General features: G+C 44.4%; 1 protein-coding gene across 2 annotated transcripts in view; it reads right to left on the reverse strand.

The window, feature by feature from the left end:
* The window catches only part of znf385a (zinc finger protein 385A), a 116,285-nt gene that overhangs the window by 50,138 nt on the left and 50,824 nt on the right, over positions 1 to 15,323 (reverse strand). For both annotated transcript variants that reach the window (XM_080764782.1, XM_080764781.1), the window contains one exon: positions 7,952 to 8,103. In XM_080764782.1, the coding sequence (XP_080620908.1) occupies positions 7,952 to 8,103 (152 nt within the window). The remainder of the gene's footprint in view (positions 1 to 7,951; positions 8,104 to 15,323) is intronic.

The raw sequence follows: 15,323 nt of genomic DNA on the forward strand, positions 1-15,323 counted from the left end.
AGAGACCCACCCGGGGCTGTTGTTGAGGGTGGAGGGGGGAGTACTCAAATTATTTAGACCTGAGGACGATTCTACAAATGCCTTTTAAATCCTGTCAGTCGTTCTCAAACATTTTTATGTCAAGGAACCCCCAAAATTCTATGTATTGGCCCGCCGGCCCCCATCTGGAAATATGTTGTTCCAGGGACCTCCCCGGAAGCAAAGATTTGAGTTAAAAACGTTCGCTCTGAAAGAATATATTATTCAAAGATTTGTGCCACACTTCCATGATTCTTCAAGAATAGCAGATCTACAAGCTCGTAACGCGCACTCGGTGCCGCGCTATATGAGCTTGTAGGTCTGCTATTTTTCAATATCTAAATTATAACATTATTAAAGCTTAAAACACCAAAAGGGGTTCCCGTCCTGAAAGGGTTAAGTAAAAGTATCAATACTGCAATATAGAAATATTCTGTAAGTAGAATTCAATTCAAAATGTACTTGAGTAAAAAAAGTTCAGAAGTATTTGCATCAAAATGCACTTAAAGTACCCAAATTACTAGTTATGCAGAATGTCCCGTCTAAAAATATATAAAAGTCTTATGGAATAGAAGATCTACAAGCTCTACAATTGCAGATGCGACGCGTTATGAGCTCGTATAGATCTGCAATTTTCAAATAGGCTGAAGTGGTTAATGTATGCTTTGAATAATAATTCAAATCTACAAAGTAACCAGTAACTAAATAATTTTAGTGGAGTAAACGTACAATAGTTGCCTCTGAGACGTAGTGGAGCAGAAGTAAAAGTATTGAAAATTGGAAATACTCCAGTAAAGTAGAAGTAAGAAGAACTATACCTCAAAATTGTACTTACTGTACGCAAGTACGGTATTGAGTACATACTTGGTTACTTCCCACCACTGCAGGTGGGTTTTCGACAAGTCTGCACACGGCTTCGCGTGATTAGACACCTTCATCGGAAATTCCAAACTTTTAACCCATTCTGACCGGGCACCCATTTTGGTGTTAGCATCATGTTATGCTTTAGCTATTAAAAAATAGCAGATCTACAAGCTCATAGCGCGCCACCGAGTGGCGCGCTACGAGCTTGTAGGTCTGCTATTTTTGAAAAATCGAAGAACGACTGACATTTTTAGAATCTGATCTCAGGTCAGAATGTGTTAATCAGACCAGTGTGTGTCCAGTGGAAACCTCGTATGAATCTGATCTCAGGTCAGAATGGGTTAAGCTTGAGCGAGTCCGCGTTGCGCCTGGCATCTCAATTCAGAGACGTGCTCGCGCACGCGTGTGTGCGTCCGTGTGTACGGTATGTGCTCGTTTCCATATATACCGGCACCAGCTGCTTGCAGATAAATAATTCAACCCCGACCGACACCCCGTCACTGTCTGGAGGCGCATGGGGCCAGACAGACAGGTAGAGGACAAATCTCATTAGAGGGCCATTAGATGTGTGTACGGGGCTCTGGATGAGCCCATGCTCATATGGGGGCTAATAACACTCAACCAGTCTCATTAACCCATTCTGACCTGAGATCAGATTCATACGAGGTTTCCACGGGACACACACTGGTCTGATTAACCCATTCTGACCTGAGATCAGATTCTAAAAATGTCAGTCGTTCTTCGAATTTTTCAAAAATAGCAGACCTACAAGCTCGTAGCGCGCCACTCGGTGGCGCGCTATGAGCTTGTAGATCTGCTATTTTTCAATAGGTAAAGCATAACATGATGCTAACACCAAAATGGGTGCCCGGTCAGAATGGGTTAAGACAGTACAAACTCAGCATAGTTGGACTTATAGAGAAGAAAATGTGAGGAATAACAGCATTACGACCTTGCAGGCTTAATTATGCAAAGGCTAAAATGTAATTTAGACGGTACTGTAGATGCCAGGTCATTATTGATCTGGTATTCTATAGCATCCTCTAGTGTTTATAGTTTCAATGTACTGTTCTTATTGTTTACTTACGGTATTGTTTATTGTTTATTGAATGGATCCCCATTAGCTGACGCCGTGGCAACGGCTAATCTTCCTGGGGTCCATATGAAATACATACAAAAAATACATACGGTAATTACAAATACACTCAACAAAGTAATACGTCTAAGTGGCACGTCTGGTAAAGGTTTTAACTTTTACTTGTGAGTAAAATTGTCAATTTGTGTTTTTCTTATTGTCAAGATGTGTTTGTGGACTGGAAGCAGAACGCCAACGACGTGATCGTCAGACTGCGATGTGGAGACGGCGTTCAGAGGACCGAGGATGTCGCCACGACCTTTACCGATACACACTGCCACGCACACCTTCCAGGTACGGAATAGGACTTAGGCCTCTTTTACACGGTGACCATCTCCAGATAAAACGTCAAAGTCCCGTTGCGTTCTCATTTTGTATTGACCCTTTACACGAGAACGCACACTTTATGAAAAGGCTATAATGTTGCTAGGTGGCGGTAACGGGCTGCCAAATAGACCAGTCACCCACGTTACGTACAAGAATAATTACATAATTACAATTTATTCTATAAAATTAAATGCAACATAATGAGAATAACATTATGGTCATGTGTGGTCAGCTGTAGCAAGTGTTCCTTTAAAGCATATTTGAAAGATAATTTATGTTGTGTTATGTTAATGTGAGGTGGTAACATGTTCCAAAATGATATTGATCGATACATAACTGTATTATGTATCGAGGTTCGTTTTTGGAGCAGGGATAAATGACCGAGGCTTGCAATTCATGGTGTTATGATTATGTCTGTCACTTGATTTTACTAACTGTTTGAAAAAGTAATCTGGTGTTTGATTAGAAATTGTGTTTCTAACAAACATGAGGACACTGCAATGGAGTTTGTTTTTGACAGATAACCAGGACAGGCGTTTATGCATACATTCAATATTTGTGCGAGTAGAACAATGAAGTGCCAGTCTAGCAGCTCGGTTCTGAACAAGTTGTAGTTTGTTCAGGTCTGCTTGAGTCGCCGCTGACCATACAACAGGACAATAATGAAGGTGACAAAACACCAATGACTGCATCACTTGACCCATGACTGAGGATGTCAAGTATGCGGAGCACTTCCTGACCATGGCTATACCTCTACCCATCTTAGTTACAATGCCATCAATATGGTCCGACCATGACAATTCACTGTCCAGTAGAACTCCAAGCAGTTTAGTTTTCTTAACCTGTTCTATTGGTATACCTGACATTGATAGGTGCAGCTGAGGGTCACCAATAAGCATATGCCTGGTGCCAAAAACAATACTTTTTGTTTTGGCAACATTCAGGGCTAGTTTGTTATTTTTCACCCAGTTAGATACCCTAGTTTATCTAGTATGATCCTAGATGGCTTTGATCTTGCTTATTGTAAATCGCTCTGGATTAAATGCGTCTCCTAAATTGAAAATTAGCCCCACTACTGGCATAGTCTGAGACAGTGGTTCTCATAGTGGGGTCCAGGCACTCTCTCGGGGTTCGTTAGGGGATTCTAAATTGAACCTTACAAGTGTGTAACTGACAGTGTACAAATGGTACCAAACGTACCTGTTGGGGTCCATTTGTTTCCATTCGTACACTGTCATAGTTAGCTGCTTGAAATGTATACGTTTGAGAGAGAACCACTGAACAACATGGACGTATTTCTGATATATCACTGAAAAAGATGAAATGGAACTATTTACCCGTAGGTAAGAACATGGAGAGTATATAATACGCAGGTTTGATATCCTTGAGGTAATGGCGGCGGCCTGTACACTGTGCCAAACCCAGCGTAGGGGACGAGCCTCCTCCATTGTGTACACACACACACACACACACACACACACACATTCCTCTCCCTTAAAAGCCTAGCAACCCATAAAATATGTCCAGTAAATGAAAATGAACACAGGGCTGCGAACACTCAATCAAGGCCTTCCAATATAAGTCAGCTCAAGCACTCGATACCAATTTAAACACCAAGTGTAGTTCTGAGGAGCCGAGGGGCAGTGCGTTTCCTCCTGGCCGTTTATTATGCGTGTCTGTCACTCGCCTACTAGTGATAACAACATGTACTGGACACACACATACCCAACGCTACATTAAGTGTAACCACAAGCCTGTAGTTTACACTTCAGAATTAGAGCCAGACCCCATACATATTTCAGCTGATCCATCAGCCATTATTAAACCTTTTGGATGATGGATCGTTATCTGCGGTTATGTGGCCGATGTGCTATTTTCAACGTTCTACTGTACTACTTTTAATGTTTGTCTTTAAGCATGCCTCTCCCAAAAAACGGGACCACACTTGTGAATGTCATGTTGCAGTCAAGTCTATGGACTTTTAATGTGACTCACTTCACACAAGTGTGATTTTAAGCTAAAAAAGGAAAGGAAGTCGCACAACAGCTCTGCTCCGCAGTGTTTTATTTATTCAAACACCAGCATAAAGTGTTCGGCCATGACTGGCCTTCATCAGGTGATGGCAATCTGATAACAATCTCCCTTTAAAGGTGTAGTGGGTTTACATGACCACCATATAGATAAGGCAGGTAATTGTTAGACACACCCATGTGAAAACATCAATATAGGCATCCACCACATCAAGTATCAAAACGTGCTGGCTTGAGAAAACCCATTTGCTACTGTACATAAAAAAATCTTTAAATATTTGATGTGTTATATAAATAAATAAATAAATAAAACACTGTGGAGCAGAGCTGTTGTGCGGACTTGCTTTCCTTTTTTACCAGTCAGTCTGGTGTTCACTACAGCCTCCTCAGTGTCAGTCAGTCAGTCAGTCTGGTGTTCACCACAGCCTCCTCAGTGTCAGTCAGTCAGTCTGGTGTTTACCACAGTCTCCTCAGTGTCAGTCAGTCTGGTGTTCACCACAGTCAGTCTGGTGTTCACCACAGCCTCCTCAGTGTCAGTCAGTCAGTCTGGTGTTCACTACAGCCTCCTCAGTGTCAGTCAGTCAGTCAGTCTGGTGTTCACCACAGCCTCCTCAGTGTCAGTCAGTCAGTCTGGTGTTTACCACAGTCTCCTCAGTGTCAGTCAGTCTGGTGTTCACCACAGTCAGTCTGGTGTTCACCACAGCCTCCTCAGTGTCAGTCAGTCAGTCTGGTGTTCACCACAGCCTCCTCAGTGTCAGTCAGTCAGTCTGGTGTTCACCACAGCCTCCTCAGTGTCAGTCAGTCAGTCTGGTGTTCACTACAGCCTCCTCAGTCAGTCAGTCAGTCAGTCTGGTGTTCAGGGTAACACCATGCCTAGGTGATGCTGATAAGGTCAGGCTGCACTCTCCTATGGCCCCATCTACTGGTCAGAGGCTGGTAAAACACCCCTCAGTTCTGACTGACTGACAGACACACAATACTGTACGTCCTTGTCGACCTGCTCTGCAGTGGAACTGGACATGAGGGAAGTGTGTGTGTGTGTGTGTGTGTGTGTGTATGTGTGTGTGTGTGTGTGTGTGTGTGTGTGTGTGTGTGTGTGTGTGTGTGTGTGTGTGTGTGTGTGTGTGTGTGTGTGTGTGTGTGTGTGTGTGAGTCAGAGACAGTTTCACTGCCTTGATGACAGAGACCGTCAGTGCGACACGTGCAAGAGTGCAAAACGGGAGGTTTAGTTACTGCAACTATGAATCTACAAAGCTGCCGAGTTCAATTTGACTGGTCTCCTGGGGGCGGGGGCTATTAAAAACTGTGGCTAATGGGTCTCTTTGAACTAGCGTGGTTTGCTGTTACTATCCCTGTAGTAGTGACACATGTACTCAGGGCACAGGTCACATACAGGACAAGGGCTCACTGCATAGCAGTCGAGTATGACACACTACATGTCACAGGCCCGTGATCCCCCGGAATTACATTGGTCTATATACTGCACATATACAGTATATAGTCCGCTGGTTTGACATATTGCTGACTAGAGAGAGAAGATCAGTCTGTGTTCCCCAATGTCTGGGGGTTGGAACGCGGCGCATTAACGCTGAGTAGATGAAATGGTAAATAATATCCCAGTGGTACGACACTAACTGATCGGGACGTTAACGTTCGTTCAGTCACGGCCCGCCGAACAAGGAATTCCAACCTCAAACGGCAAAGCTCCTCAGCGCCGAGAAAACCCCCAAGAGAATCCATGACATCAAACAAAGCATTTACATCCAATGGCTGTTTGAAGTCCACAGGGCTGGAAAGGTTTCTGTACTAGTGTCAGCCGGAAACCTTGTACAGTATGTCTACAGTGTACTAGTGTCGCTGTCAGCCGGAAACCTTGTATGTCCTCAAGCAGCTGGTTCCCAAACGTTTTCATGTCAAGGACCCCCAAATTGGCACTAATTTTAGCCTGGGGACCCCCCATTTGAAAAAATATGCCAGGGACCCCCTGTACTTAAGTAAATGTATTTAGTTACTTTACTAACTGCTCAGTTCTATTGTGCGACACTTGTATGATGAAGTGGGGCATTCATTTATGAAAAAACTAATGAAATGTTTTCGCCTGGGTGGTTTAGTTATAGATGTACATAATATATCACCCTGATCTGAAATGGAACGTATTCTAATGTGCGGAGCAGGGAGTAATGTATATAACAGAGCCTGGAAGTCAAGATCAAATATAATATTCACACTTTCTATTTGCATTTTATAAATAAAATAGAGCTCAATCTATTATTGGTCTCGATCTATTTGTGAGTTATGTGACCGAAACATAAGGCGTACTGTAGAAGTATGGAGATAGCCAGATTTACAGTATACTTTGTTGTATGGTGTTGCTTGCCTAAAATACATACAGCAAATCTACACGGCACTTTCTCCCAAATATAGGTTAGACATGCATTATATTTTATTGTTGCCGCCTGCAGAAATGGGGCGTTAATTATGTGTGCATGTCGTGTGTCATTCACCGTCTAGTCTCTGTGATTTGCATAATTCACACAGGCTTAGCTGTAGAATCCTGTAGGCTATAGAATACTCTTTGGTGTGTGTGTGTGTGTGTGTGTGTGTGTGTGTGTGTGTGTGTGTGTGTGTGTGTGTGTGTGTGTGTGTGTGTGTGTGTGTGTGTGTGTGTGTGTGTGTGTGTGTGTGTGTGTGTGTGTGTGTGTGTGTGTGTGTGTGTGTGTGTGTGTGTGTGTGAGACAGAGACAGTTTCACTGCCTTGATGACAGAGACCGTCAGTCCGACACGTGCAAGAGTGCAAAACGGGAGGTTTAGTTACCGCAACTATGAATATGTGTGTGTGTGTGTACTCATGCTGCGCTACATGCTAACTGCTAAATAACTCATTTTTACGACATTGTGTAAACAAATAATAAATTAAATATAAAAATGTGTATTTCTCGCAAACCACTAGACCGGTCAGTGCCAATTGTCTTGTTCACACTGCCGGATAAACCACAGAAGTAGCTTACCTACATACTGTACAGTCCTCCACATATTGCTTTCATATTTTCAGAAATATTAGTCAATCGGGCAGAAAACTTGCCCGGATTTGGAGTTATACCTCATTGATATGTCATAGATAGTCAGATGTCATTATAGATATGTCATGCTGATGCATCACATGATGGCCACGCTGTAATTAGAACCCGTCATGTTTCCAGACATGACAGGTCCCAGAAATCAGATCATCGTTGTCAGGTGAAAAAACTCATACTGAATGCCCATTGAAATTATAAAAGACAATGATTATTGAAATAGTGATTCATTGCTTTTGACTCATGGAACATTTAAAATCTTCTAGAAATTGAGTTGTTAGTTGTACTGTACCATTATCATAATTCTAGAGGTCCTTACATTTAAGACGGATACAATGAAATGCATTCATGTACAATGTATAATAATAACCAACAGGTAACCACACACATTTTCCTACGTTAGTACTGTAGTACAGTCGTAGTACAGGAATATGTAATGCGCGGCGTGCGTGCGTGTGCTTCTGCATATTTGTGAGTGTATACTGTGTACATGGTCAACTCACTGTGTTAAAGTTGTGGAAGAGGCCCATGCTGTGTGGAGGTGGAGCAGTCTCCATGGGAAACTGCAGGAACTGTTTCATGTCCAGGTGTGGTTGCATCATGGCTGGGCTCCGCAAGAACGTTGGCACTGCAGCCCCCGCCCTGTTTATACCTCCTAGAGAGAGAGAGAGAGAAAGAGAGCATTAATGTACGACTCAAATACATTCACGCTGCATTCTCACATATATTCATTATTCACGCACCGACAGTGGAGGATAACATGCAAGGCACCAACTTGTTCATCGGGAGCAGTTAGTGTTAGGTTAGCCTATGCTTTCTAGTTTCTATGTCATAGGCAGCTCCCGGCAGGATCCCTCGGGAGATCGATTCTAGACGCAGCTGCGCGACATGAGACTAATTCATTAGAGCAACGGAGAGAGAGAGGAGACTGTAGTGTGTGTGTGCGCGTCAATTTAACAAAGGTGCAGACGATCCGAAATCAGCAGCGTGTGATTGACGTTTGCGCTACTCTATACCGAATTGAAATAAAAACGTCTGGGTTTCCGAGGCTAGTGTTAGGGTTGTCCCGATCTGATCACGTGATCAGAAATCGGGGCCGATCAAGTCATTTTCGAATGATCGGAATCGGAACGGGAGCAAAAAAAATATCTATCTCAAATCAAAGTCAATCAAAGTATCAATCCTTATATCCATATCATGATATTAGACTGGATATTGTCTGTGATTTTGGATATTGTAGGCCTACTATTGTGATATGGCATATTAAAATATTAATATCCGATCAGGACAACTCGGTATCAGCAAAAACAAATGATCAGAATCGGGAGCAAAAAGAAAGGCGATCAAAAAGTGTCTCTCAAAAGCAGTTTTTAGGAGGGGCGTGTGGTTGGCTTCATTAGGACAGGACCGCATGGAGAGGGGGGGGGGGGGGAAGCAAGATTTAAAGGCAGCTCTTCAACCGGAATCAAACCTGGGATGACGTGACAATAAACACCTGTGAATTGTGTGTTTATTGTTGTTGTGACTCCCCCTCATGTTTGCTTTGGCGATGCGAGAACAAACATGCACTGTGTTGCTTATTATAGATGGTTCACTGATCCCTGTGAGAGAGTGCCATTGAATTCCAATACGGTACAATGAGCAACAATTGCTGTGCATAAGCATTTTGGCTTCGGCAAAACCTCCCTGCAGACCTAATACAGACCTGGGAGATATGCAGGTGGTGCAGCACAACCCCCCTTTTAAATACATACATACATACATCTCAGAAGTTGAAGCAGTTTTTAAGGACCCACTTTTAGGCCAGTGCAACAGAGCATGCTTTTGCCTTTTTTTAAACCCTACCCATTTTAACCAAATGCATACATGCATACTATGCATGCATATGTTCGATAACATCACCCCCCTGATATTATCGTCCGATATTAACATATAACAGCATTGTGAGCGTGTAGATCTGCTATTTTTGGTGCAGGACACAATGTGCAACGAAGCAAAAAATCAGGCTTTACAGATCTAAAGCGATAAGTAGAATTGTCGTGCACACGGAAAACACCTGTGATACCCAGCAGGTGTTTTTTGCTCGTTTCATTGTGCAAAAACATTCAAATCAAACAACGGAGAGAGGAACAGGGATTAAACAAAGGAAAAGAATCCCACAAACGCAGCAGAGAACACCTCCCATCCAACTGCCTCCTTTCCTTTTCGCTCTCTCTCTCTCTCCTTCTCTCCTAGGAGACATCTGCAGCTTCATGATAATGAGTTTCATCACAGGCTTCACAGCATGCGTATAACTCCATGTCAGGCCCACTCACACACTTGAGCTTATAGTTATGTACTAATTAAGAAACTAATGAATCATAGGCCACTTGTGTCGCCCAGGCCAGGACTGTATGCAACTTGCTTTTCTAGTGGATTTCCATTGGGTATAACGTGTGTGTGTGTGTGTGTGTGTGTGTGTGTGTGTGTGTGTGTGTGTGTGTGTGTGTGTGTGTGTGTGTGTGTGTGTGTGTGTGTGTGTGTGTGTGTGTGTGTGTGTGTGTGTGTGTGTGTGTGTGTGTGTGTGTGTGTGTGTGTGCGTGTGCGCGTGCGCGTGTGTGTGTGTGCGTGCGTGCGTGCACTGGCGGGCGTTTGTGTGTGTGTGTACACACTGGTGGGCGTTTTACCCCAATGAAAATGGCCCGGGCAACACAAGCGGCAGAATGAGAGTCTTATGATTCATTTGTTTCTGTGCACATGCACGCACGCAAGAAGTCAGTGTTTAATTCTCCTTTAGAAAAAGGTGTCCAGCTGTCATTATGATCAACGGCTCCTTCTCCCCTTGGCCCCTCCTCTCCCCGTGGCCCCTCCCCTCTGTCTTCTCCCTATGCGTAACCTCTGTCAAGGATGATACTGATGGAGCCCACGCAGCAAAACTCTGCTTCAGCACCCTCTTAGATTAAGCCTCTTAATGGCCACAACTGGTTTGCTGCAGCTTTTCAAATTCCCCAGGGACTTAAATCTCTCCCGCTCTCCTTTTTTGGGATTGAGCTAAGCGCTAAGCTACTCCCTCTCTCTCTCTCTCTCTCTCTCTCTCTCTGCTTTCCAGTCCATCTCTCTCTCTCTCGCTCCAATTCTCACCACAATTCGTTTCCGCCAATCTCCCAGCCTACCCGCTTTTTCAAGGCAATCTTTTTTTATTGTGCGTGTGTGATTTACTCGACACCTCTGCATTTTCTCCTAACTTTGATTCAGCCACATGTGATCAGGAAAACTAACGTGACCTCCACATGGAGGAGTGTGGGGGGGAGGGAGAGAGAGAATTGAGTGAGTGAATGTGCTGTCTCAGCCAAAGCCCATCTGCCTATTTGTGCACATCTGTAGGCCTCAGGGCGAAGGGGATTCTATCGTTACCTCTGCTTCAGCAAGTTTTTGCTCGCCAAAAATAGCTGATCTACAAGCTCACCAAGCATCACAATGTGACACACTGTGAGCTTGTAGATCCTGATTATAAACTCCACTGCATGAACCCAACACACGCACATCCATTCACACATGCATGAAATAATGCGTGTGCATGTACATGCACACAGAGGTCATACACATGGGGAAATGTGCTTGTTGATGACGGTTGGTGTTCCAGGCACTGGTGGACTGTACAGTACTGGTTGTCTCATCATCTCAGCTCATAATGGTTGACTCATGACAGGCTCTCCTGCCTGCAGTACTCGCACGACGTGAGCTAATAAAGTAACCAACCCCATTGCGTATATATATTCAAGACATACTGTACTTACTCATGATACATACACACAAAAGGTGTGCACTTAGTCTTGTTTCTTTCTTTTTTTTAAAACATGTCATTCTCCGTATGTATGTGTTTAGTTAGTTAGTAGATATATAACATGTCAGAACCATGTCATGCCTGGTTCTAATATTATGTTCACAACAACACCAGGAAAAGGGTTTAAAACGTACTACGGCGACAAAAGCTACTACACCACCATAGGCATGTTACTAAAATCCGGCCACAACGAAAGGTCTCAAACTAGAAGAAAGACACACTGAAGTCTTTGCCCCAAATCCACTGCCCAGTGTCAAAATGGACACGTTAATGTTTTAGCAATAATGACTAAAATCATTGCCATCTAAATCATCACTTTCAAAATAGGCGTCCCTATTTTAGGCATTTTAGGTGCATCTTTTCAAGAAAATGTCACATTTTCAAATGTATATAGATCTCTTCTGCTACTGTACTGTACTGTACATCCTGCTGTGCTGTGGTGGGAACGGTGCTCAGGCTGAATGTGTGCTGCGTAGTTAGGACCAGATGGGAGGCCTACGGTACAGTCATCTCCCCCACTCCTCCTACCCCCCACATGACTGATGAAGGCAGCTCCTCCTTAGGGGCTGCGTCCACTAATACACCGTCTCTTGACTGCATTTATCATGGCACGTTGATGCATAGCCCCAGTGCTTGTTCCCTGTGTGTGTGTGTGTGTGTGTGTGTGTGTGTGTGTGTGTGCACGTGTGTGTGCACGTGTGCGCGTGCGTGGCCTGCTTACGGGGAGTGACACCGGGCCAGCCCCAGTTAGTTGGAGTAGCACAGAGGTAATGTTTGCAGTTCCCCAGTGAGTCTGTACTTGAACACGAAGAGCGTTCCAGCCGTTAAAATGGGTCGTGGAGGCAGGCAGGCAATCAGGCAGGCAGGCAATGAACACAATGGCCGTCCAGGGAGAAGGACCTGTCTTTTTACAGCAGAGACACCTGAACTGCTTAGAGCTGAATGGACCCGTGTCTCCAGATAGAGAGAGCAAGAGGATGTGTGTGTCTCCTTGGAGCTCGCACGGCCCGTCAAGCGATGGCCTGTTTGTGTTTGTTCGTGTCTGTGTCTGCCTGTTTGTCCGTGTATATAAATCAAAGTGTGACTGCTTCCTTCCAGCATTTAATTACCTCATTAAATTAAACTTCTCTTTGGGGACTGGCACACGCTGTAAATCAAACTATCACCGTATGTGCTGGTGTTCCAACACAATTTAACAAGTTGGTGTGTGCTCGTGCGCGCGCATGAAGCTGTGTATGTGTGTGTGTGTGTGTGTGTGTGTGTGTGTGTGTGTGTGGTGCACTGGGATCACCTCTGCACAATGACGTAACCCTGCAGCTCAGCCAAACCATATAAAACTAGAAACGGTCTCCGCCAGGAGGCAAGCCCTAATAACAGTAACTGGAAGCAGTTAAATGTCTACCTACAGCCATGAAAGAGTAGCGCACCATTTGATAACACAGTGTATAGTTTCTACCATCTTCCCCCTGGGATGTGCTGTCCTGATCCATCCACATCAACCAAAACTATTTGACCCTAAACTCTGTAAAATGTCCTAAAGACTGGGTTAAGACTGAGTCAAATGTGTGCAGATATTAAAGGCCAGAACGCACCACCAATGCAACTGGTTGATACTCCTTGCAAGTAGTTGCATGTTGCAAGGCATTGCAAGGAGTTGCATTGGTGTGGACTTAAGACTCATAATTTGGGGGTACAGTATGTTGTCACATTTATAAATGTTTAATTTGGTGTTAAACCAAACAGTTTGTACTGGAGAACCTACATGATAGAAGGACAGGAGTGTTGCTATTGGCCAGTCTGGTGTGACACTTATCCTAAAGCCTGGAGAGACGATTGCTCTGCAATTATAAGAAAAAAGGCATAAAATGGCATAGTTGTTGTGTTGTTGTTGTTGTGCAGATTCGAGGATTGAGGTCCTTGGCCTGCTATGACACTGATCAGCTAGCTACGAATCCACACATGCACACGCACACACACACACACACACACACACACACACACACACACACACACACACACACACACACACTCAATTCAAACACGTGAATGTTGCAGAGCACTGTAGCTCTGCCTAAAGCCCAGAAACCTAATTATCTCCTTTAGCCAAGGGGGGAGGGATTGCCCTTTGAATGAGTGGTGGGACATGTTAGATTCCCTACACGTGATCCCATGGGATACAGACACTCTAAGCATGTTGTAACACCAGTGATAACTATATTGCTGTCGTCTGGAACTTTATGAGGAGAGTTGTTTGTCTTCACGCTGCCATATCGCCATATTCCCTCCCCTCTCTCCTGACTGACCCTGTGAACCTGATCTGTGTGTGTGCGTGTGTGCGTATGTGTGCGTGTGTGACAGACAGGCTGTCTGGAAGAGCTGCATGGGAGGACTTAGGGCAGTGATTTTGGATGTAGTTCAATCCTGTGACACGCCAGGAATGCTGCTGCCACACTCCCGGGGGCCATAATCGGAGCTCTTAAACAGGCTGCAGTGCAGGGACAATGCCAACAACAGGCCTAGCGTCGCAGCCAGCAGCTCGCCGCGTCTCTGTACAGTATGTATTGTGCATAATAATGAGCATGCATGCTTGTATGGCAAGTACTGTAGTATACCCTCGCTGTCGGCGGAAAATGTATATCGTGGAAACAGCCGGTCTACAACATGCTCCCTGCACCGACTCGCACCGCATATACTGTACACTCTTGCATGGTGAAGCAGGGCATTCATTTAACAAAACATTAAAACATATATACAATATGGAGAAACAAGGTTTCTGCCTGACAGCAGCGATTATGCACATGCATAATTATGTTTGTGTGCAGCATGCAGCCACACGGCACGCTGGCACGCTTGCCCTCGTTCCCTTTTACACGCGTCCACAGAGCGATAACGCTAACGGTAATAGCCAATCGGCGGAGCAGCAGAATGCAAAATGACACCGGCGTTCTGCAGGTGGGGGAGATGTATAGGTGAGGAAAAACCCTGGCCTTGGGGTGAGGCAGAAACACAAAGCAGGAGGAGGAGGAGGAGGAGGAGGGCTGGAAATGGAGAGAGAGGAGGACAGAGATATCAAAGGACAGAGAGAGAGAGAGAGGGGATGATTTGCCTATTTGGAGTAATTCGCCAGTCTGTTTGGCCTTGATAAATCTGCTATCATTCTCCGCACCACCCTCATTTCAGTGGATATGTGCGCACGCACACACACACACACACAATGAAATGAACCTCCCCAATCCCATTTTTTTTTTTTACTAGGGCATGTTTGTAATTCCGTGTGTGTGTGTGTGTGTGTGTGTGTGTGTGTGTGTGTGTGTGTGTGTGTGTGTGTGTGTGTGTGTGTGTGTGTGTGTGTGTGTGTGTGTGTGTGTGTGTGTGTGTGTGTGTGTGTGTGTACACTGGCAAGGCTAAAATAACAGATGGGGGTTGATATAGAAATATAAGCAAAAATATAGCTGCATAGGAATGGCCTGGGTTCCACTGCAAAATGGGAAGATTTCATTCTGGATGCCAAATTGTCCAAAATGTACATCCAGACCAAACATCACCTCTGTAGGAGTCTTTTTGGGTGAAGTTATTTCCCACACAAGCTTCCACGAATTGCAGTTATACATGACGATCATAAGAAAATGTAAATTAACATAGTCTGTCCTACCCATTCTTTAACATGAGTCTCAGATTGTAGCTTTAAAATGAGCTCGCTAATAATTCACCACATGTCTCCCAGTATTTTAATTCATGCCCATCCCGTGGACCTGCCTCATACATTGTGTGTCATTAGGACACAAGAACTTATAGGTGGACATTATTCTATACTATAGCGTACAGTAGGTCCCAACTGCAAAACGTTCAGAATGTCCAGCTGCATGCTTCACATGTCCAATTGGCCAATCAGTGACAATTTTTGTTTTTTCAGGTTATGTGTGGGCGAAGAGAAAGATTTACAACAGGCATTCTGGAAATTACAAAAGGTTTCCCTGTGCACAGTGGAACACTGTAATCTATATCCAAACAGGGAAGCCAACACATGGTGACTGTACCAGTGCAAAGCAAGA

Source organism: Protomyctophum bolini (assembly GCF_963924005.1).
Source record: "Protomyctophum bolini genome assembly, chromosome: 5".
Taxonomy (NCBI): Eukaryota; Metazoa; Chordata; class Actinopteri; order Myctophiformes; family Myctophidae; genus Protomyctophum; species Protomyctophum bolini.